The following is a 17,961-nucleotide window of genomic DNA, read 5'->3' on the forward strand; positions in this document are numbered from 1 at the left end:
TATTGTAGCCAAGGGAGCACGGCAGGGCCATTCCTATTTATCGCGCGATTGATATTATTACGAAAATAAACGCGTGATATGCTGAATCCTGGTATCAGAAAGCCATAAGAATGTTCATAGGAACACGAATAATAATTCTTCAGTCTTTGAAGCCTGGATTTCTTTTTATTTGCTTATTTATTTACCCTACCCATGAAGCACTGCGGGTTACGATGCATGGACACTCCGAGTGCAACCTTATTTGGAATAGGTGTATATTCCTTTTTGCGCATGCGCATATCTTCCCTATATTGGAAGCTTGGTTTTCTGCATGCATGCTATGAAGAAAACGTTATTGTTTTGGGGTCTGGTACCGAGGAAACAGTTTTTTTTCATAGACCTTCACCCTTGATTATCGATGGCCCCTGCGATAACCACCCAACAAGTGACATTAAAACTTGTAATTATTCCAATTTTGGAAATGTTGGTTTCCTTATATGGACGTGGCCGGGTTTGGCAATTTGACATTTTTTGGTTAGATTTTCTGGAAAAGCGCACTCGTAAATGTCTCCCGTAAACAAAGTTCGAGAAATCGCAAATTAAATGAAAAAGGGATCAGATGATGGGTGATCTATGTGTATTTCGGAGCACGCTAAGTAACAATGTAACAATTGAAATCGTTATTAATTTTAAACCAGTACCAAATCAGTAACATCTAGGGGCTTTATTATGCGGTATTTAAATCGTCAGGTCCCAAGGACTTCTGGGTATGACGTGCAATCACGTGGTATGTCTCCACCTCTCTCTGGTTGCCCCTAGATCCATGCTCAGTAGATCGTTTATCAGGCAGGTATAACTAGAAATAGTATATAAAAGCTGTAGAAAAACTGTATAGTCTACCCAGTCGTGGTGTAGACAAGCTAAAAATTAACACAAGGTTGAAATTGTTTACGCCTCTTTGAAGTAGGTTAGTTGCATTGACGCTAGCCCCCTCCCCACCCCCGGAGCCCTCCATCGGAGCGAAAGACTTCGACGAACGGCTAGCGGTCAAAACTCATCAGAGCCTATTAGGTCTCGAGTCTGCGAGGAGAGGATAAGGGGATGACAGCGGGACATCTTTTTTTCTGATAAGATTTCTTTACGGTTTATTTATAGCAAGAACGGCAGCAGATAAATATGTTTCTCTAAACTCTCTCTAATCTAAACTTCATTTAGATGACGTATAGCACAGATGATAGATGAGACGTCTTTTTCCTTATAAGCTTTCTTTGAAGGTTACATATTGCACAGATGGTATGGCATCAGAGAAATCTTAACTTTCTTTGAGGTTAGCTTTCTTTTTCTTTAGGTAGCAGATATCAGCTCATGGGACCCGCCAGTGTTCTCTTTCTTTTCCTCAAAGGTAGATCCCGCATGAACGACTTGATACGAGCATGTTTCTTATTTGTAGCTACAGCTAGCACACGGTTAGCAAGGGATATCCTTTAGTGTGACTTCAAGACGTGCAGAGGGATCTTTACCGATGACTTGTAGCTCCTTGAGTTCGACCTATCAGCCTGCCCCTCTCAAGGGCTTCGGTCAACACGAAGGGTACCTTACCAACTGACGTGTGTTCAATTATTCACGCCATTGTATTTCATAGGAAGTATTTCTGAAGCAATTTGGTACGATTTGTTTAGGTTCTCTATTTTTTTGGTGTTTTTGTTAGGCTGGCATGTCTTTCAAGTGAAGAATAAGTTTTTTTAATATGGCTTTGATTAGCGGATTTGCTTTCCTTTGGGTGTTCTTTGTGACGCTGGGCGTGGATTGCTCCAAAACGCAGAAGAAATCAGGTGAGAAGTTCACCATTATTAGATACCAAATAAACAAAGTTTATAGGAGGCATCAAGTACAGAATAGTGTTGTTTTGTCCTCTAGACAAAGGGAGAGGAGAACAATAAGGTTCGAGTAGTGATCGTAACGTGATCGGCAGAGCGTCGGAAGTTATTGTGAAGGGATGTCTAAAATTGATAGGTGGATAAGCAAAAGTGGACAATTACTTCTTTTCGTCATTATTCGATGAAAATATGAAATCCGTTTTGACCTTTATATCTAGCAATTCATTCACATAATAATATTGACCATTTATTTCGACATTTTGCATCACTGTAATTTTTAAGAGTTGATAGTATGTAAAAAAAGCGATTTATTCCAGACTCGTAAGTTATCTTCTTGCTGCTGCTCTTTATTCTGCAATCTCGTTACTTGCTAGTCGCTAGATAAATATCCTGAGTGGGGAGGGGAGCGCCCCTTCAGTCCTCCTCCTTAAATTTCCTAGGATTGCAGTAGGGCTCCTATTGCCCGTAGTTAAGTGTTGATGGTCCTGTGGTCGTTTTTTTCCTAAGAATATGTAGTATATGTCTATACTATTTTGATAGCATTAATAGTCAAAACACCTACGTCGCTGGACCAATTTTGATTGGCCCTTGAGATTACTTGGGCATCCATCACAATCGTACCGCAAAGTGACAGTTAGTCCGTACTACACGAAAGGTCCTTGTGTTTGTTTTATTGTTGGGTACCCTTTGTTTTCCTTTGTCCCTAAATTACACAGAAAAATCCCAGAGTGAATCGCTTTAAATCTACAAAATGGCGTCACAACACGAAAAACAAGGACAAACAGCAATCGACAAAAAGCGACGGTCACGAGAGAAGAATTCCGACTGTGACCTTTGTGGCAAATGCTTTAATTGGTCCTTGAATCGTAAAATACACAGACGAATACATTTGGGAGAAAGGCCGTTTAAATGCAAACAGTGTGGCAAATGTTTTACACTGGTTGGGACCCTCAAAATGGATGCTCTCATACATACGGGACAAAAGGAACACCATTGTCCTCAGTGTGGTAAACGCTTTGCACTGGCTGGGCACTTCAAAATGCATGCTCTTACACATACGGGACAAAAGGAACACCATTGTCCTGAGTGTGGTAAACGCTTTGCACTGGCTGGGCACTTCAAAATGCGTGCTCTTACACATACGGGACAAAAGGAACACCATTGTCCTCAGTGTGGTAAACGCTTTGCACGGGCTGGAACCCTCAAAATGCATGCTCTTACACATACAGGAGAAAAGGAACATCAGTGTCTTCAGTGTGGTAAATGCTTTGCACTGGCTGGAACCCTCAAAAGACATGCTCTTATACATACAGAAGAAAAGGAACATCATTGTCCTCAGTGTGGTAAACGATTTGCACTGGCTGGAACCCTCAAAAGACATGCTCTTATACATACAGGAGAAAAGGAACATCAGTGTCCTCAGTGTGGTAAACGCTTTGCACTGGCTGGGCACTTCAAAATGCGTGCTCTTACACATACAGGACAAAAAGAGCACCAGTATCTTCAGTGTGGTAAACGCTTTGTACTGGCTGGACACCTCAAAATGCACGCTCTTACACATACAGGACAAAAGGGATATTAGCATTCTTTGTGTTGCAAATGCTTTGTAATGGCTGGAACCCTTAAAAGGCATGATCTTATACATATGAAAGAAAGTTTTGCTGAAAAACTTAACAGGCATATTGCACTCATACTACATGTTGAAAGGCCATTTCAATTGGCTGGAGACATAAAAACTTGACCTTATCCACAATAAATAAAACAGTAAATACATTCATATAAGAACCTAGAAATTTCAAGATCAGGCTGAATGGGCTCTTATAAATCAGGGTACCTTTTGACAAATCAGGCTGTTTGGGTTCTTTAAAGGACCAATTCAAATTGAAATCGGTTCAATTTTTTTTTTCATAATACACCGAGAACAACAACAGTCACTAAGCCTGAATGCTTGCTGAATTTATCAATAACAATCAATGCTGAACACAATATATAAGCCCATATTGTACAGTACTGTATGCAATGCACCAAACATTTATAAAAAGTATCTTACCTTTTTTCTTATTAACCTTTTCTCATGTTAAATTGTCTTTACATGTATTCTATAGGTTTCAAATAATTTTTTTTAATCTCTGGTTCTTATATGCAGGTGTTTATTGTAATGTGCTGATGAGCTCAAAAGTTATTCCCTTAAACATTTGGGGGAAACCTACCTACCAGTATGATATATGCATGGCATGTAAATTAAAAATCATACTGAGGTACTCGGGTTGACATTGGTTGGTCTTCATAAAGGTTAACTTTAAGGTGTGCTTTTCATCCATTTAAGAGAGAAACCTCAGGATTCCTTCCCTTAGTTACAACCATAAGTGGATTCAAAAGATATTAATGGTGAAAAGTCTCACATAATAGTCTGTTGCTGGGAGGGCTCTGGTTTTTTCCATGTTAAAGGTGTTAAAGGTTTATTTGAGAACAGTATGGTGTTTTCAAGAACATTCATGTTATGTCATGCTATGTTATGTTATATAATGTCATGTTCTTTGCCTCATTCCATGGGCAATACTGTAATTTGAAGCAAAACTAATGATTATTATTATAAAGAATGCAGAAAAAAACATTTTAAGAATTCTGAGTATGCTTGTGAATGTATCCTGTTGCCCATGGTTTACTGCTTTCCTACTGTCCAAATAAATATAGTGCAAATATAGTAACCAAATGTGGTAGAACTGAACAGGGGTTTGGCATACACATGTAAGGATGCAGGCCTAAAGTAGAATCTGTCATGTTGTTCTTTTAGAGATATTGGCTAACCCTTGGCTCTCTATTGGAGGCTGTAAATGTCTTGTCTTTTCGGATAAGAATGTTATGCCAGAGGGGCCGTTTTTCATTGCAATTCGTAAACCAGTATTGGAGGATGTAAGAGAACTACTGGGGACACTGGCTAATGTACCATCTCTCATTGTGCTCTTTAACTATGTCTATAAACTAAGTCTCACGCTAACTTATATTTGTGGTTGTAAACTGCGTGAAGTGTCTTATCCATTCTGACGACTTAAGTCAGTCGCCTGTGAAGTGTGTATCACCACATTAAGTATATCGCTTAATGTAATACTAAGCTTAATGTAATAACTGCGCTTAATGTAATACTAATTTTATTATTATATTATTGCGAATTTTATTACATTCGGCCTTAGTAGTACATTATGTGGCAGTTATTATATTAAGCGGTGATACAAAGCGCATTCTATGTGACTTGCAATGCTAGTCCTGTTCTTTACAAATACAAAACTTATAAATTCAAACATCGTTTTTTTAAAATCAAATATCGTTTTTTTATTCAAATATCGTTGTAGAGCTGAACAGGGGAGTGGCAGACACCTGTAAAGACTTCGGCGCTGTCAGTTCTAAGTGTCACATGTGGAAGGACATGGGATTTTGCTTCAAGCATCGGCGAGAGATGCAGTTTGTCTGTAGCAGAACCTGCAAGTTCTGCGGTAAGGGAATCAGGGGGCGTAAAAGGTGGGCCGGTTGATAGCTAGCTGGTGTTTGAGATGAGTTGAGTGTAGAGTGCTTACACAATTATATGTCCATGAAATATAATATAAATAGTTACTGCTTAATAGTTCTTACTTATTGACTATAGGCAATAAAAGTTCTAATGAGGCATTGTTTCCTTTGTATTTGCTTTTTCTTAAACTGTTCTGCTTTGGTGATAGCGTCTAAATACTAGGCACTAAATAAGCAGATTTTATTTCATTGACTGAGGTGTGGCTGGGGTGATAGGGTTCTTCAAAGTTGGGGTGGGTGGCAAGGAAAAAAGTAGAATAATTCGGAAGAAATACTGTAATGAACAGACATTTTCACCCTTTTTTTCTCTAGAACCAGGAGAATACCAAACAGAATTTACTTCGCCCTCATCTCAAGTCGATGAGAATGCTCAGACTAAAGGAACCGTCCACTTACTCGACGAACCTGAAGAAGGCAACGAGACCCCTACCGCACAGGTTGCCGGAAAGCCATCGTCAGCCTTATCAGTCGATGACGTAGCAGGGATGCTGCAAAGCCTAACGGGTAAAATTTCCGACGAGAGCCAATCTCGTGCCAAGGAGCTCGCCGTGATCCAAGGAAGAATCCAGAAGGCAGTACCGACAACTGCAGCTCCACCCCCTAAGGTCAACCCACCCCCTAAGGCACAGAAGGTTGTGGAACCGAATATCACAATCGGTGGGAAGATGCAAAAGCTACCACCTCCTCTACACGATTTGGAGATGCATCCAGGTATGAAGGTGACCGAGATTACGAGTGTGCCGCCTGCAGAAGACGCCATCAAAACACTAGATGAGGCCACCAGCAGTAGCAAGGCGGACAGTAAGGCGGACAACAAGGCGAACACAACGCTGAAGACTCCTGAGGACCAAAAGCTGGAGAACACACTGTTGTCGGTCATGAAAATTCTCCAGGAACAGAAAGACAAGCAGAAGGCGAAAGTGAATGGAACGACGGACGGTTCCCCTGCCGAAAACAAGAATAAGACCAAGACTGATGGAGTGGTGCAGTCAATAGCGAAGATACTTCAATCGGCTTTGAAAACGCCAGGTTCAGGAGAAGCAAATAATATTCCTGCAGATAGTACAAATGCTACCTCCGGCAATGGCAATATGGGGAAGATAGAAGCTGGCATTCAATTCTTGGATTCTTTGATATCAAAGGGCTCAGGGAAAACAGAAGATAAGGTAATATGATTATTGGGTTGACGTATATATGAAATAATAATGAATGACAATAAAATGGCCTGAAGAGAATAAAGGGTTATTTATAATAATGATGATGATAAAGATTCGTGGTGAGAATGATGTTATTGCCATTGCTACTGCACTTAATAAACAAGCTGTTAATAAACTGGTGGTACTAGTGATTGTAACAAAATGCTTGTGTAGTAATAGAGTTATTTGTGATGATGATGATAGTCATAATAGTCGTATCAAAACTAGGGGCGGGTGTTGTAGTGGTTGTTATATTAAAAATATACCTATGATTGTTAAATATATACTGAAACACGAAATTATTCCAAATCCCAGGGGTCATCAGTCAGCAGCGCTGACATGTTGTACAACATCAAACTGTTGGAACAAGACATCAAGGGAAGTTCCGAGAAAACGCCCTCTGACCCAAAAACAGTAACAGTCCAAGTTCCTGGAAACCCAAACTTGCTGAGTAAAAACATGACTGAGGTCAACGTGTCAACGATCAAGACAAAGCCTGGAGAGTTCTTACTTCAGTTACAAGACAAGCTCTTAAAGCAGGATGACACAATCCCCTACGCTGAAGTTAAGAAGGTATTTCAGCTGCAAGACCAATTCCTAAGGCAGTGAGACAGAAGTTAGTTTGTAAAAGGAATGTGAACGCTCCAATATAATGAATTACTGCGATTCTTAATATTTTGCGAACTGTCGTCAATGATTTACAACTACTAAAACCGCTTTTTGGCTTTCGTCATTCAAACTAATGAATATAATTGGTCAGCGCCTTGCGGAGAGGTGACGTGATCGGAAGCCACTTCAGTTCTGGCGAATGAAAATGCTCCAAAGATTTTGAATAATGGTAGCCTGAATATTATTCAGATTTTGGAAATCGTCGGCCAGAGTTCGCAGAATACTAATAAGCGCAGTAGTCCAACAAGACAATTTGCTACACGATGAAAACAAGATGTTTTGTGATTCAATTCGTGCCCTTTATTAACAAGTATTTTATGTGATCTGTCAGCAGCCGAGTACTGCTAATGCAAACGGCAACGGTGACGACAGGGAGATTGCTGACATTCTGCAAGGATTATCACAGGACGACAAGAAGAAAGACAAAGAAGAGGAAAAAGCCAAGCCAAAAAGAAAGAAGAGCAAAAAGAGACTGCTAACAGAACTCAGAGAGTCTTATGAAGATCTGGGTGGAAAAGTCGAGTTCGTGGAGAAGAAGGAAGGTAAAAGAAGACGTAAGAAAAAGAAAGAAGACGGTGATGTGGATGAAGATGAGGGTGGGAAAAAGAAAAGAAAGCGAAGAAGAAAACATAAGAACGATAGTGGGGACCAGTTTGAGGAATTAGAAAATGACGATGAAGAAGATGAGGAAGACGAAGAGGACAACTTTTACAATTCTAACAAACCCGAGCAGGAAGACCCACCCGAGAAGCTTGAGCATCTCCAAGACGCGCTGGAATCCATGCAATATGCTGGGGAGCACCTTGAGATGGCAGAAGGGAAGAGGAAGAAGATGTCCACACAAGCGAGCAAGCGGGAGGGCGCACAAACTCGCGAACCGAAGAAATGGGAAAACATCGCACAGAAGTTAAGCAAGCGTCTGAAAGAAGCGCTAAGTGCAGCGGCGGAGAAAGACAGACAGCATGAGCTGGAGAAATGGAGACTTCAGAACATGGTAAAGATTTTGGTCCAGCGAGAGATTGAGCGGAAACAGCGGGAAAGGGACAGAGAGGATGTCCGTGAAAATGACGGTGATGTTGGTCCTCCTGACTCAGAAGAGGAAGACGACAGAAGCAGAATACTGCACAACATGGCCGCCAAGCTGCTACATTTCACCGACAAGAATAAGACATTTACAGCTCTAAAACACAGGCCTAAGAATATGCTAAAGCGGGAACGGGTCTTGCACTCGCTGGTGTCTAAGTACCGGGGCCTTGTTGCCGAAATCTTGGCAAATTGGGCGAAGGTTAAAAAACGCGGGAAGAAGAAGAACAGAATTCCAAGAAAAGGTTTGTCTGACAAACGTGGTGAGATCATGAGCGGAAGCGGAAGTGGGAGCGACACAACAAAGGCTACAATAGCTTCTCCCCAACCCCCTCCTCGCCCACCACGCCCGCGTCTCATTCCAGTAAGAAAAGTCCATTTTAAAAGCAAGCCGAGACCTATCCCTGCAAGAAAGATTTATATGAGCAAGCCGAGACACATTAAGAAGAAACCAAAGGAAGAACCGGTCAAGGTAGACACGGATGATGAAGATGTAGTGGAAGTGGTGAATTAAGGGACTTCTTGGAATTTAAAGTGACTGTTTGCATAAACAGAAGAGATAATGTATACTCTCGAAACACACAAAAGATGTATATGGATATTTGATAGTAGCAGATAGTATAGTAACAGATTTTGATTTAATGTATTCAGCGAAACACAAAGAGCTCGCAGAACACATTTTGAAAAGAGAATTCTACAAATTGGAAGACATCTGGTTAAATGGGAAATGGTAACGGTTCAGTGATCATTACAGAAAACAGTCTTTGGAATTTCCGCGGAACCAAACATTTGGCAGTGCACCATGAAAATTATCCGTTCTTTTATTCAGGCCTGCAGAAAATGCGGGTTGGAGTATAGGAATAAACAAACCTACTGTATTTACCCAAGGTACTTACTTAAAAAATGTCATCTAGACATCTTGTTTGCATACTAAGCAATTTTTTGGAGTTTTCGTGGGCCAAGGGTTAAGCCCTCGGATTATGTGGATATGCAAGAGATCTATAAAGGTTGGTTCTCACTAGGGTGTACAAACACAGACGCATGCCAAACACAAGTGAGAGTCGGTCAAATACAAGCACAGGCGCATGCCAAACACAAGTGAGAGTCGGTCAAATACAAGCACAGACGCATGCCAAACACAAGTGAGAGTCGGTCAAATACAAGCACAGACGCATGCCAAACACAAGTGAGAGTCGGTCAAATACAAGCACAGACGCATGCCAAACACAAGTGAGAGTCGGTCAAATACAAGCACAGACGCATGCCAAACACAAGTGAGAGTCGGTCAAATACAAGCACAGACGCATGCCAAACACAAGTGAGAGTCGGTCAAATACAAGCACAGACACATGCCAAAGACAAGTGAGAGTCGGTCAAATACAAGCGCAGACGCATGCCAAACACAAGTGAGAGTCGGTCAAATACAAGCACAGACGCATGCCAAACACAAGTGAGAGTTGGTCAAATACAAGCACAAGATCAAGGAAATCAAGCAGTTATGTGTGTTGGGCTTGCGTCGGAGTAAGAACCAACCTTGCACTTGCATCCTTCCGGAACTTTAAAAATTTAGCATGTAGCATAGTGTAGAACAGAAATTCTTACCTTCCACAAGGTTAACCACACTCAACATGTTAATGATCATAACATTCAATATAATAATAAACATCCAGAAAAAACATCCAGAATAAATATCCAGAATTAGCCTCATCCAGAAAACGCTCAATGAACATACATAACATACATAATGAACACCCCAAAAAAGTATAGTTTAGTATAGTGAAAAGTAGCAGTTATTACAATATCATGGTAAGAAAACAGCTAAAAAATAACATATAGTAAGAACAACAAACTGAATCTTTGATTATGTTACTGAGTTTATTCAAACTTTTTTACAGGCCCTGCAAGAGATGGATACATACTGTATGAGCTATGACCTTTGAGTCTCACTTTTACCTTAACAAAAATAATTACATACTGTACTATAAGTTTATCCTACATTCCTACCAGATCAGGGACAGTCAGGCAAATGAGGATGCGTACAGGATTCCTGGGGTCTGTCCAGCATTAGAGAAAAATACCCTGTATACTTGTTGGGTGAAGAACACTAAAAATAGAACAGATGATCACAGGTCACTGCAAATGATAGAATGGGTGATCACAAGTCACTGCAAATGATAGAATGGGTGATCACAGGTCACTGCAAATGATAGAATGGATGATCACAGGTCACTGCAAATGATAGAATGGGTGATCACAGGTCACTGCAAATGATAGAATGGATGATCACAGGTCACTGCAAATGATAGAATGGGTGATCACAGGTCACTGCAAATGATAAAATGGGTGATCACAGGTCACTGTAAATGATAGAATGGGTGATCACAGGTCACTGCAAAATGGTAAAATGGGTGATCACAGGTCACTGCAAATGATAGAATGGGTGATCACAGGTCACTGCAAATGATAAAATGGGTGATCACAAGTCACTGCAAATGATAGAATGGGTGATCACAGGTCACTGCAAATGATAGAATGGATGATCACAGGTCACTGCAAATGATAGAACGGGTGATCACAGGTCACTGCAAATGATAGAACGGGTGATCACAGGTCACATAGATGTCACAATAGACGATCAGAGGTCACACAAAAGATACAAGATGATCACAGGCAGAACAGATAATAGAATACTGTAGATGATCACAGGTCACAAAATGGATCACAGGGCACACAGATGATAGAATGGATCACAGGGCACACAGATGATACAAAGATGATTACAGGCAGAACAGATAATAGAATAGATGATCACAGGTCACTGCAAATGATAGAATGGGTGATCACAGGTCACTGCAAATGATAGAATGGGTGATCACAGGTCACTGCAAATGATAGAATGGATGATCACAAGTCACTGCAAATGATAGAATGGGTGATCACAGGTCACTGCAAATGATAGAATGGATGATCACAGGTCACTGCAAATGATAGAATGGGTGATCACAGGTCACTGCAAATGATAAAATGGGTGATCGCAGGTCACTGTAAATGATAGAATGGGTGATCACAGGTCACTGCAAAATGGTAAAATGGGTGATCACAGGTCACTGCAAATGATAGAATGGGTGATCACAGGTCACTGCAAATGATAAAATGGGTGATCACAAGTCACTGCAAATGATAGGATGGGTGATCACAGGTCACTGCAAATGATAATGGTTGATCACAGGTCACTGCAAATGATAGAATGGGTGATCACAGGTCACTGGAAATAATAGAATGGGTGATCACAGGTCACTGCAAATGATAGAATGGGTGATCACAGGTCACTGCAAATGATAGAATGGGTGATCACAGGTCACTGGAAATAATAGAATGGGTGATCACAGGTCACTGCAAATGATAGAATGGATGATCACAGGTCACTGCAAATGATAGAATGGGTGATCACAGGTCACTGCAAATGATAGAATGGGTGATCACAGGTCACTGCAAATGATAGAATGGGTGATCACAGGTCACTGCAAATGATAGAATGGGTGATCACAGGTCACTGCAAATAATAGAATGGGTGATCACAGGTCACTGCAGATGATAGAATGGATGATCACAGGTCACTGCAAATGATAGAATGGGTGATCACAGGTCACTGCAAATGATAAAATGGGTGATAACAGGTCACTGTAAATGATAGAATGGGTGATCACAGGTCACTGCAAATGATAGAATGGGTGATCACAAGTCACTGCAAATGATAGAATGGATGATCACAGGTCACTGCAAATGGTAGAATGGGTGATCACAAGTCACTGCAAATGATAGAATGGATGATCACAGGTCAATGCAAATGATAGAATGGGTGATCACAGGTCACATAGATGTCACAATAGACGATCAGAGGTCACACAAATGATACAAAGATGATCACAGGCAGAACAGATAATAGAATACTGTAGATGATCAGAGGTCACACAATGGATCACAGGGCACACAGATGATAGAATGGATCACAGGGCACACAGATGATACAAAGATAATTACAGGCAGAACAGATAATAGAATAGATGATTGCAGGTCACGCAAATGATAGAATGGATGATCACAAGTCACACAGATGATACAAAGAAGGTCACAGGCCTGAAAGATAATAGAATAGATGATCACAGATCACACAAATGATAGAATGGATGATCACAGGTCACATAGATGATCACAGGACTGAACAGATAATGGAATAGATGATACCAGGTCATACAAATGATAGAACAGATGATCATAGGTCCCTAAGGATGCTATAGAACAGATGGTCACAGGCCGAGCAGATGATAGAATAGATGATAACAGGCAGAGCAGATGATAGAATAGATGGTCACAGGCAGAGCAGATGATAGAATAGATGATAACAGGCCAAGCAGATGATAGAATGGGTGATCACAGGCAGAGCAGATGATAGAATAGATTATCACAGGCCGAGCAGATGATAGAATAGATGATCACAGGCAGAGCAGATGATAGAATAGATGATAACAGGCAGAGCAGATGATAGAATAGATGATATCAGGCCGAGCAGATGATAGAATAGATGATAACAGGCAGAGCAGATGATAGAATAGATGATAACAGGCAGAGCAGATGATAGAATAGATGGTCACAGGCAGAGCAGATGATAGAATAGATGATAACAGGCAGAGCAGATGATAGAATAGATGATAACAGGCAGAGCAGATGATAGAATAGATGATAACAGGCAGAGCAGATGATAGAATAGATGATAACAGGCAGAGCAGATGATAGAATAGATGGTCACAGGCAGAGCAGATGATAGAATAGATGATAACAGGCAGAGCAGATGATAGAATAGATGATCACAGGCAGAGCAGATAATAGAATAGATGATCACAGGCAGAGCAGATGATAGAATAGATGATAACAGGCAGAGCAGATGATAGAATAGATGGTCACAGGCAGAGCAGATGATAGAATAGATGATAACAGGCAGAGCAGATGATAGAATAGATGATAACAGGCCGAGCAGATGATAGAATAGATGATAACAGGCAGAGCAGATGATAGAATAGATGGTCACAGGCAGAGCAGATGATAGAATAGATGATAACAGGCAGAGCAGATGATAGAATAATTAGATGATAACAGGCCGGGCAGATGATAGAAATTATAGAATTAGATACTCACAGACATTCCCTTGATCCAGATGAATCTCAAATGTTTCGCAGTTTTCACAATCTTCAACTGGTTTCAACTGAATCTTGGACGAGCCCTGCACTTGAGCAACCCACAGATTTTCAAATGAAGCTGAAGGCTGTAAGGAGATTAAGTGGCAATAACTAAAGAGGCTGAAAATAGGTGAATGTGTGCGCCCACACTCTGCTAGTGACTAAGGCCTAGATTAAATGGCGTGCCAGGTCGCATTATCGAGCCGCTCTAGAAAAGTTCGGCAGATAATGCAAGGTTAGCACGCCGTTTATTGCGCACGAAATTGAATTAATGAGGAGGTCGCACCAACTTTCTGGAACGGGTGGGCTAGTCGGATAATGCGACTTTCGTACGGCGAGGAATTAAACGGTGCTCCAAGGTCGCACTAGTCATAACACTTACATTATGCAGATTAGTTTATAATCAATGCAAATCGTTTTGGTTGAACAAAAAATAAAAAAGGAGCTACCTGTGCAGAGTATTATTGACTCCCCCGTTCTTCGCGCATGCGCCCAATTGACAATAAGTCCCCTGAGACCCTGTACGTAGCCTGAAAGCCCGTATGTAGCCCCTTGCCTCGCACTTTTCAGGCAATAGTGAAAATGGCGGTGCTTCGGAAATCATTACTTGAGGACTCGATGGGTCGGTACAGATGTGCAGCTTTTGTTGTTGGGGGCATGAAATGAGAGTTCATTTCACGCAAAATGCCTTTTTGTAATTAAAGAAAAAAACAGAAGATGCAGCAGGAGTTGTCGCCTTTTCTTTATCCAATATATTGCGGCATGTTATCAATTCATTCTCCACTTCCTATTAGACCATATTGCTTGGACCAAGAAGGCTTTTCTAGTCATTTCTAATCTTTTCTAATGTTTTGTCCTCCATTTTAGCGTCATAAGACAAAGCAGCATGTATTTTGTGCCTTATGACTATATTGTTACACTCCATACCCATGGGAGTTAACAAACATAAAGATAGACGTTTATTGTAGGGTCGCTCTATGATCGAACCTCTACCAAACCAGAACGGAGCGACTCTGGCACGCCGTTTAATCTAGGCCTAAGGTACAGAATTTGCATTAAATTGTATATGGTTACATGTTCATGTATGTTAATGTCTTATAAGCACAGTTATATAACATACATACATACATATATGTAGGAACTTTTGAATGGTTCGCCAAACAATGAAGACTATTGTCAAAAGAATCCAATGTGTCACAGAATTTGATCATCCAACAAAACAATGGTGACCATGTCAAAGATAATTTCTTTTGTTTGTTTCTACACAAAAGATTTATCAAGAAGTAAAAGTCTAAGGGGCCGTTCACACTAACACGGATTCGTTTGAATCTGTATACTTTTTAATACGTTTAGGCCTTCAGTCCACACTAACACGCGCACTGGATCCAGCGAATCTGAATAGTTTTAAAAACGCTGTTGAAAGTGAATAAAAATGAATCTGTAAACTTTGGTCCATAGTGTGGACGGTCGAATACGTATCAAAATGGAAACGATGGCGTCGTATAGCAGGCGCGCGCTGCTTTGAGCATGCACATATCTTTAAAATGATGTCACCCTGTACCTTAAAGCGTTTTCATACGTTTGAATTTGTGTTAGTGTGGACAGCTGGATCCAGGCGAACACACTGTGAAAATGATAGTGTGGACACGAATCAAGTGATGTGTGTATGGACGACCCCTAAATAACATGATTAGCTACTTACTATCTCAATTCCTTCAGGGTATTGGCCGGCTGGTTGCATTAAGGACATGAACTTGTCCAAGGCTCCCTCACTTTGCACAAAGTATGGCCTTGGATACATTTTCCGCAGCTCACGGAAACCTTTGCCATAACACATTTTCCTGAGGACACAACACATGCAGTATGAAGGGAAAAAGAAAGGGATACAGAGTGATTGCTCACCCAAACAATGTATGATAAGGCCAACAGGTCCTCATATTTTTTTTAAACTGTATTACTGCTTACCATGCAATAATTTTTCCATGCGGGTCATAATGATTCCAGCCCTCTAATAACTTGCTAAGGCTTGTAATGTTTTTCACATCATATATCTCACATGCATCTTTTTCCATGTCCTCCTTATACTCGCGATACAGGTTTACAAACTCTTCATATGTATGGTCTTTATCACTGTAGCCTGACACATTGGCAATAATGACAGAAAAACCAGGGTTGAAGTACTTCTTCTTGAAGCTTTCTGCAGACAGCCGCTCACTTGATCGGGTTGGAACTCTAATTGCTTTCTCACAAATCTGACAATCCGGACCAGCTGAGGAAGATGGGAAAAATTAATGTATTTACAGTAGTACTATGCTCACAATTTCAGCTGCCATTTTGTCATCCTAGCAATGTAAAAAGTGTAAAAAAGCAGCTGATTTGGGAAGCCAATGCATTTATATCTTTTATTGAATTATCTAACTTATCTAAATAATATTTTCCTTAGAGGCCACTGCCAGGATCCAGATCAGTGCCTGCAAGTGACTCCTTGGGGGCTGCTATACTGTATGTATCACGGTAGTTTGATTTATGGCGTCAAACCTCTCTCTTCCCTTCCCTATGTGTCTTGTTTATTTGTGCATTACAATCACCAGATTTAATACTATTACTCCTCCATTTCACTACTGTACATACTAAAAAGTAAGGATCATGTTAATACCTTGAATTGCAATTACTTAAAATTGGAGGATAATAAAAACCAAGCATTTTAGTATTCTTGTTTTAGCAAGATACAAAATATGTTTGCTCTGACAGGTTTCTCTGCCTTATTTCTAATTCTCTACAAAATAATGGTATGGCACGGAAATCACCCGAAAATAAATAAAATAGTAAGAGTCCATTAAAATTACAGTACCTGGGACATATTCAGGATTGTTGACTATACACTCCCACTTGTAAGCCTCACTTAAATCAAACACCTTGTGGAGAGGCAGTGCTGCAAATCTTGCAATTCTCACCATAGGATACTGCCATTCCAGGAAGCGCTGGCCCAGGGCCAGTCCAAACTCCTTGTTGTGGCTAGCAGCCACAGAAACAACAAAGAATGTTGATACAAGAAGCACAAGGATAAGGAAGACAGCTATACATATATTCAGACAAAGGCCTCTTTTCTTTGCTTTGGGTGGCTTTTCCTCAGTTGCAGCTGAAGACTCCCCTGCAAACATACAACGATCAAGGATCAATCCACTCTTGCTTTTGTAAAACTCCAGTCAGACAATATATGTAAAGTTAGTAGAGAGAAATAATTTATTTGCTAAGAAGGACAGCACAGGGGTTTTGTATGGCACCATTCTACTGTATCACATATAGTAACACATCATTCCAATTAAACTTTTATAAAAACGTGAAAATGGCATAGAATTGTTTCGTAGCCTTAAAAATTCTTAATTTGTTTTATACTAATAAGGCAACAAATGCATGTAGCTTGATGACATGTAGGGCATTCAAGGTGAATTTAATTACACTTAAATTAAACTACACTAAAAAAAATGCATGTGAAATGTCAAGTTTCTTTCAGGCTGCACTGTAAATGGAATTCAAGATACAAAAATACAAAACAGAGACAAAACGGCAATTAAAAGTTCAAACAGACGAGGAAGCTAGAGAAGCTTATCCAGCTTTGACTGTCATTAAAATACGTTAAGAAAAAAAGTGCCTTTTTCAAATTTCAAAATCAATGTTTGCAACTTTTAATTAAGATCTTCAATGAGAAATACAAAAAGAGTTAAAATTGAGACACACTGAAAAGAAAAGAAAAAGAAAAATAGACAAAATACCGTGTTTATGAAATTTGCAGTAAGATTATGTGCATATTTTTTACAGGTGTGATTTTGGCATAAAAGATCTAGAGGCGTGAATATGAGACCAAGACTTTACCAAAACACTAACTTGGGTAGGAATATTTAAATGTTACGTGTTCCTTTACTGTAAAAACTAGATAAATTACGAAAATAATTCACATGATCCATGATTAGCGTTTGCATTTCGATAAAACAGGTGCGTTTGACAGGAAAGAACACGAATTTAATTAGCTTTTGAAACTCATGAAAGCATGCATGAAATCTACAAGACCGGGGGAAAACAGCTTGCATTAAAGGAGATAATAGAAGTACTAACCTCCTAGGGATTTGAGGATAGCATAGTTGATTTGCTCGTTGTTTAGGCCGAGCACAGCGCCTCTTCTACGGATCTCTTCGATCTCGGCCCTCAAGTCAAACGCCATCTTGTTTGGAGTGTTAGTCTCTCGTCAATAGGCCCTCTCACGTCACAGAGAATCCTGAAGGGGGGAGGGAGGGAAGGGGAGCTGTCGACTAAAAATCATACAAAAATAGATGGAGGTGAAAAATTAATAATAATCAAGGA

The 17,961-nt window shown here is 40.3% G+C and overlaps 3 protein-coding genes across 5 annotated transcripts; 2 read left to right on the top strand and 1 right to left on the bottom strand.

Annotated features, from left to right (window-relative positions):
- The first annotated feature begins 1,511 nt into the window (after window positions 1-1,511).
- Window positions 1,512-10,073, top strand: LOC116619816 (daf-12-interacting protein 1). 2 transcript variants are annotated; one of them, XM_032385019.2, is made up of 5 exons: window positions 1,512-1,811; window positions 5,207-5,347; window positions 5,733-6,586; window positions 6,932-7,189; window positions 7,620-10,073. In XM_032385019.2, the coding sequence occupies exons 1-5, from the start codon at window positions 1,727-1,729 to the stop codon at window positions 8,880-8,882; spliced, it is 2,601 nt and encodes an 866-aa protein (XP_032240910.1). In that variant the 5' UTR covers window positions 1,512-1,726; the 3' UTR covers window positions 8,883-10,073. The 2 variants fall into 2 exon arrangements, with proteins under 2 accessions (XP_032240910.1, XP_032240909.1); XM_032385018.2 differs by having other exon boundaries at window positions 1,513-1,811; window positions 7,617-10,073.
- LOC125570238 (zinc finger protein 709-like) lies at window positions 2,517-4,850 on the top strand. Its single transcript, XM_048731616.1, has one exon. The coding sequence runs from the start codon at window positions 2,608-2,610 to the stop codon at window positions 3,436-3,438; it is 831 nt and encodes a 276-aa protein (XP_048587573.1). The 5' UTR covers window positions 2,517-2,607; the 3' UTR covers window positions 3,439-4,850.
- Window positions 10,074-10,224: 151 nt separating the features above from the next.
- LOC116619805 lies at window positions 10,225-17,839 on the bottom strand. 2 transcript variants are annotated; one of them, XM_048731615.1, is made up of 7 exons: window positions 17,716-17,839; window positions 16,454-16,753; window positions 15,568-15,871; window positions 15,305-15,443; window positions 13,562-13,688; window positions 10,373-10,472; window positions 10,225-10,266 (listed from the first exon to the last, which is right to left on the bottom strand). In XM_048731615.1, exons 1-6 carry the CDS (start codon window positions 17,819-17,821, stop codon window positions 10,387-10,389), a joined length of 1,062 nt encoding a protein of 353 aa, XP_048587572.1. In that variant the 5' UTR covers window positions 17,822-17,839; the 3' UTR covers window positions 10,225-10,266; window positions 10,373-10,386. The 2 variants fall into 2 exon arrangements, with proteins under 2 accessions (XP_048587572.1, XP_048587571.1); XM_048731614.1 differs by having other exon boundaries at window positions 10,225-10,472.
- Window positions 17,840-17,961: the final 122 nt, after the last annotated feature.

Source organism: Nematostella vectensis, chromosome 8 (assembly GCF_932526225.1).
Source record: "Nematostella vectensis chromosome 8, jaNemVect1.1, whole genome shotgun sequence".
Classification (NCBI taxonomy): Eukaryota; Metazoa; Cnidaria; class Anthozoa; order Actiniaria; family Edwardsiidae; genus Nematostella; species Nematostella vectensis.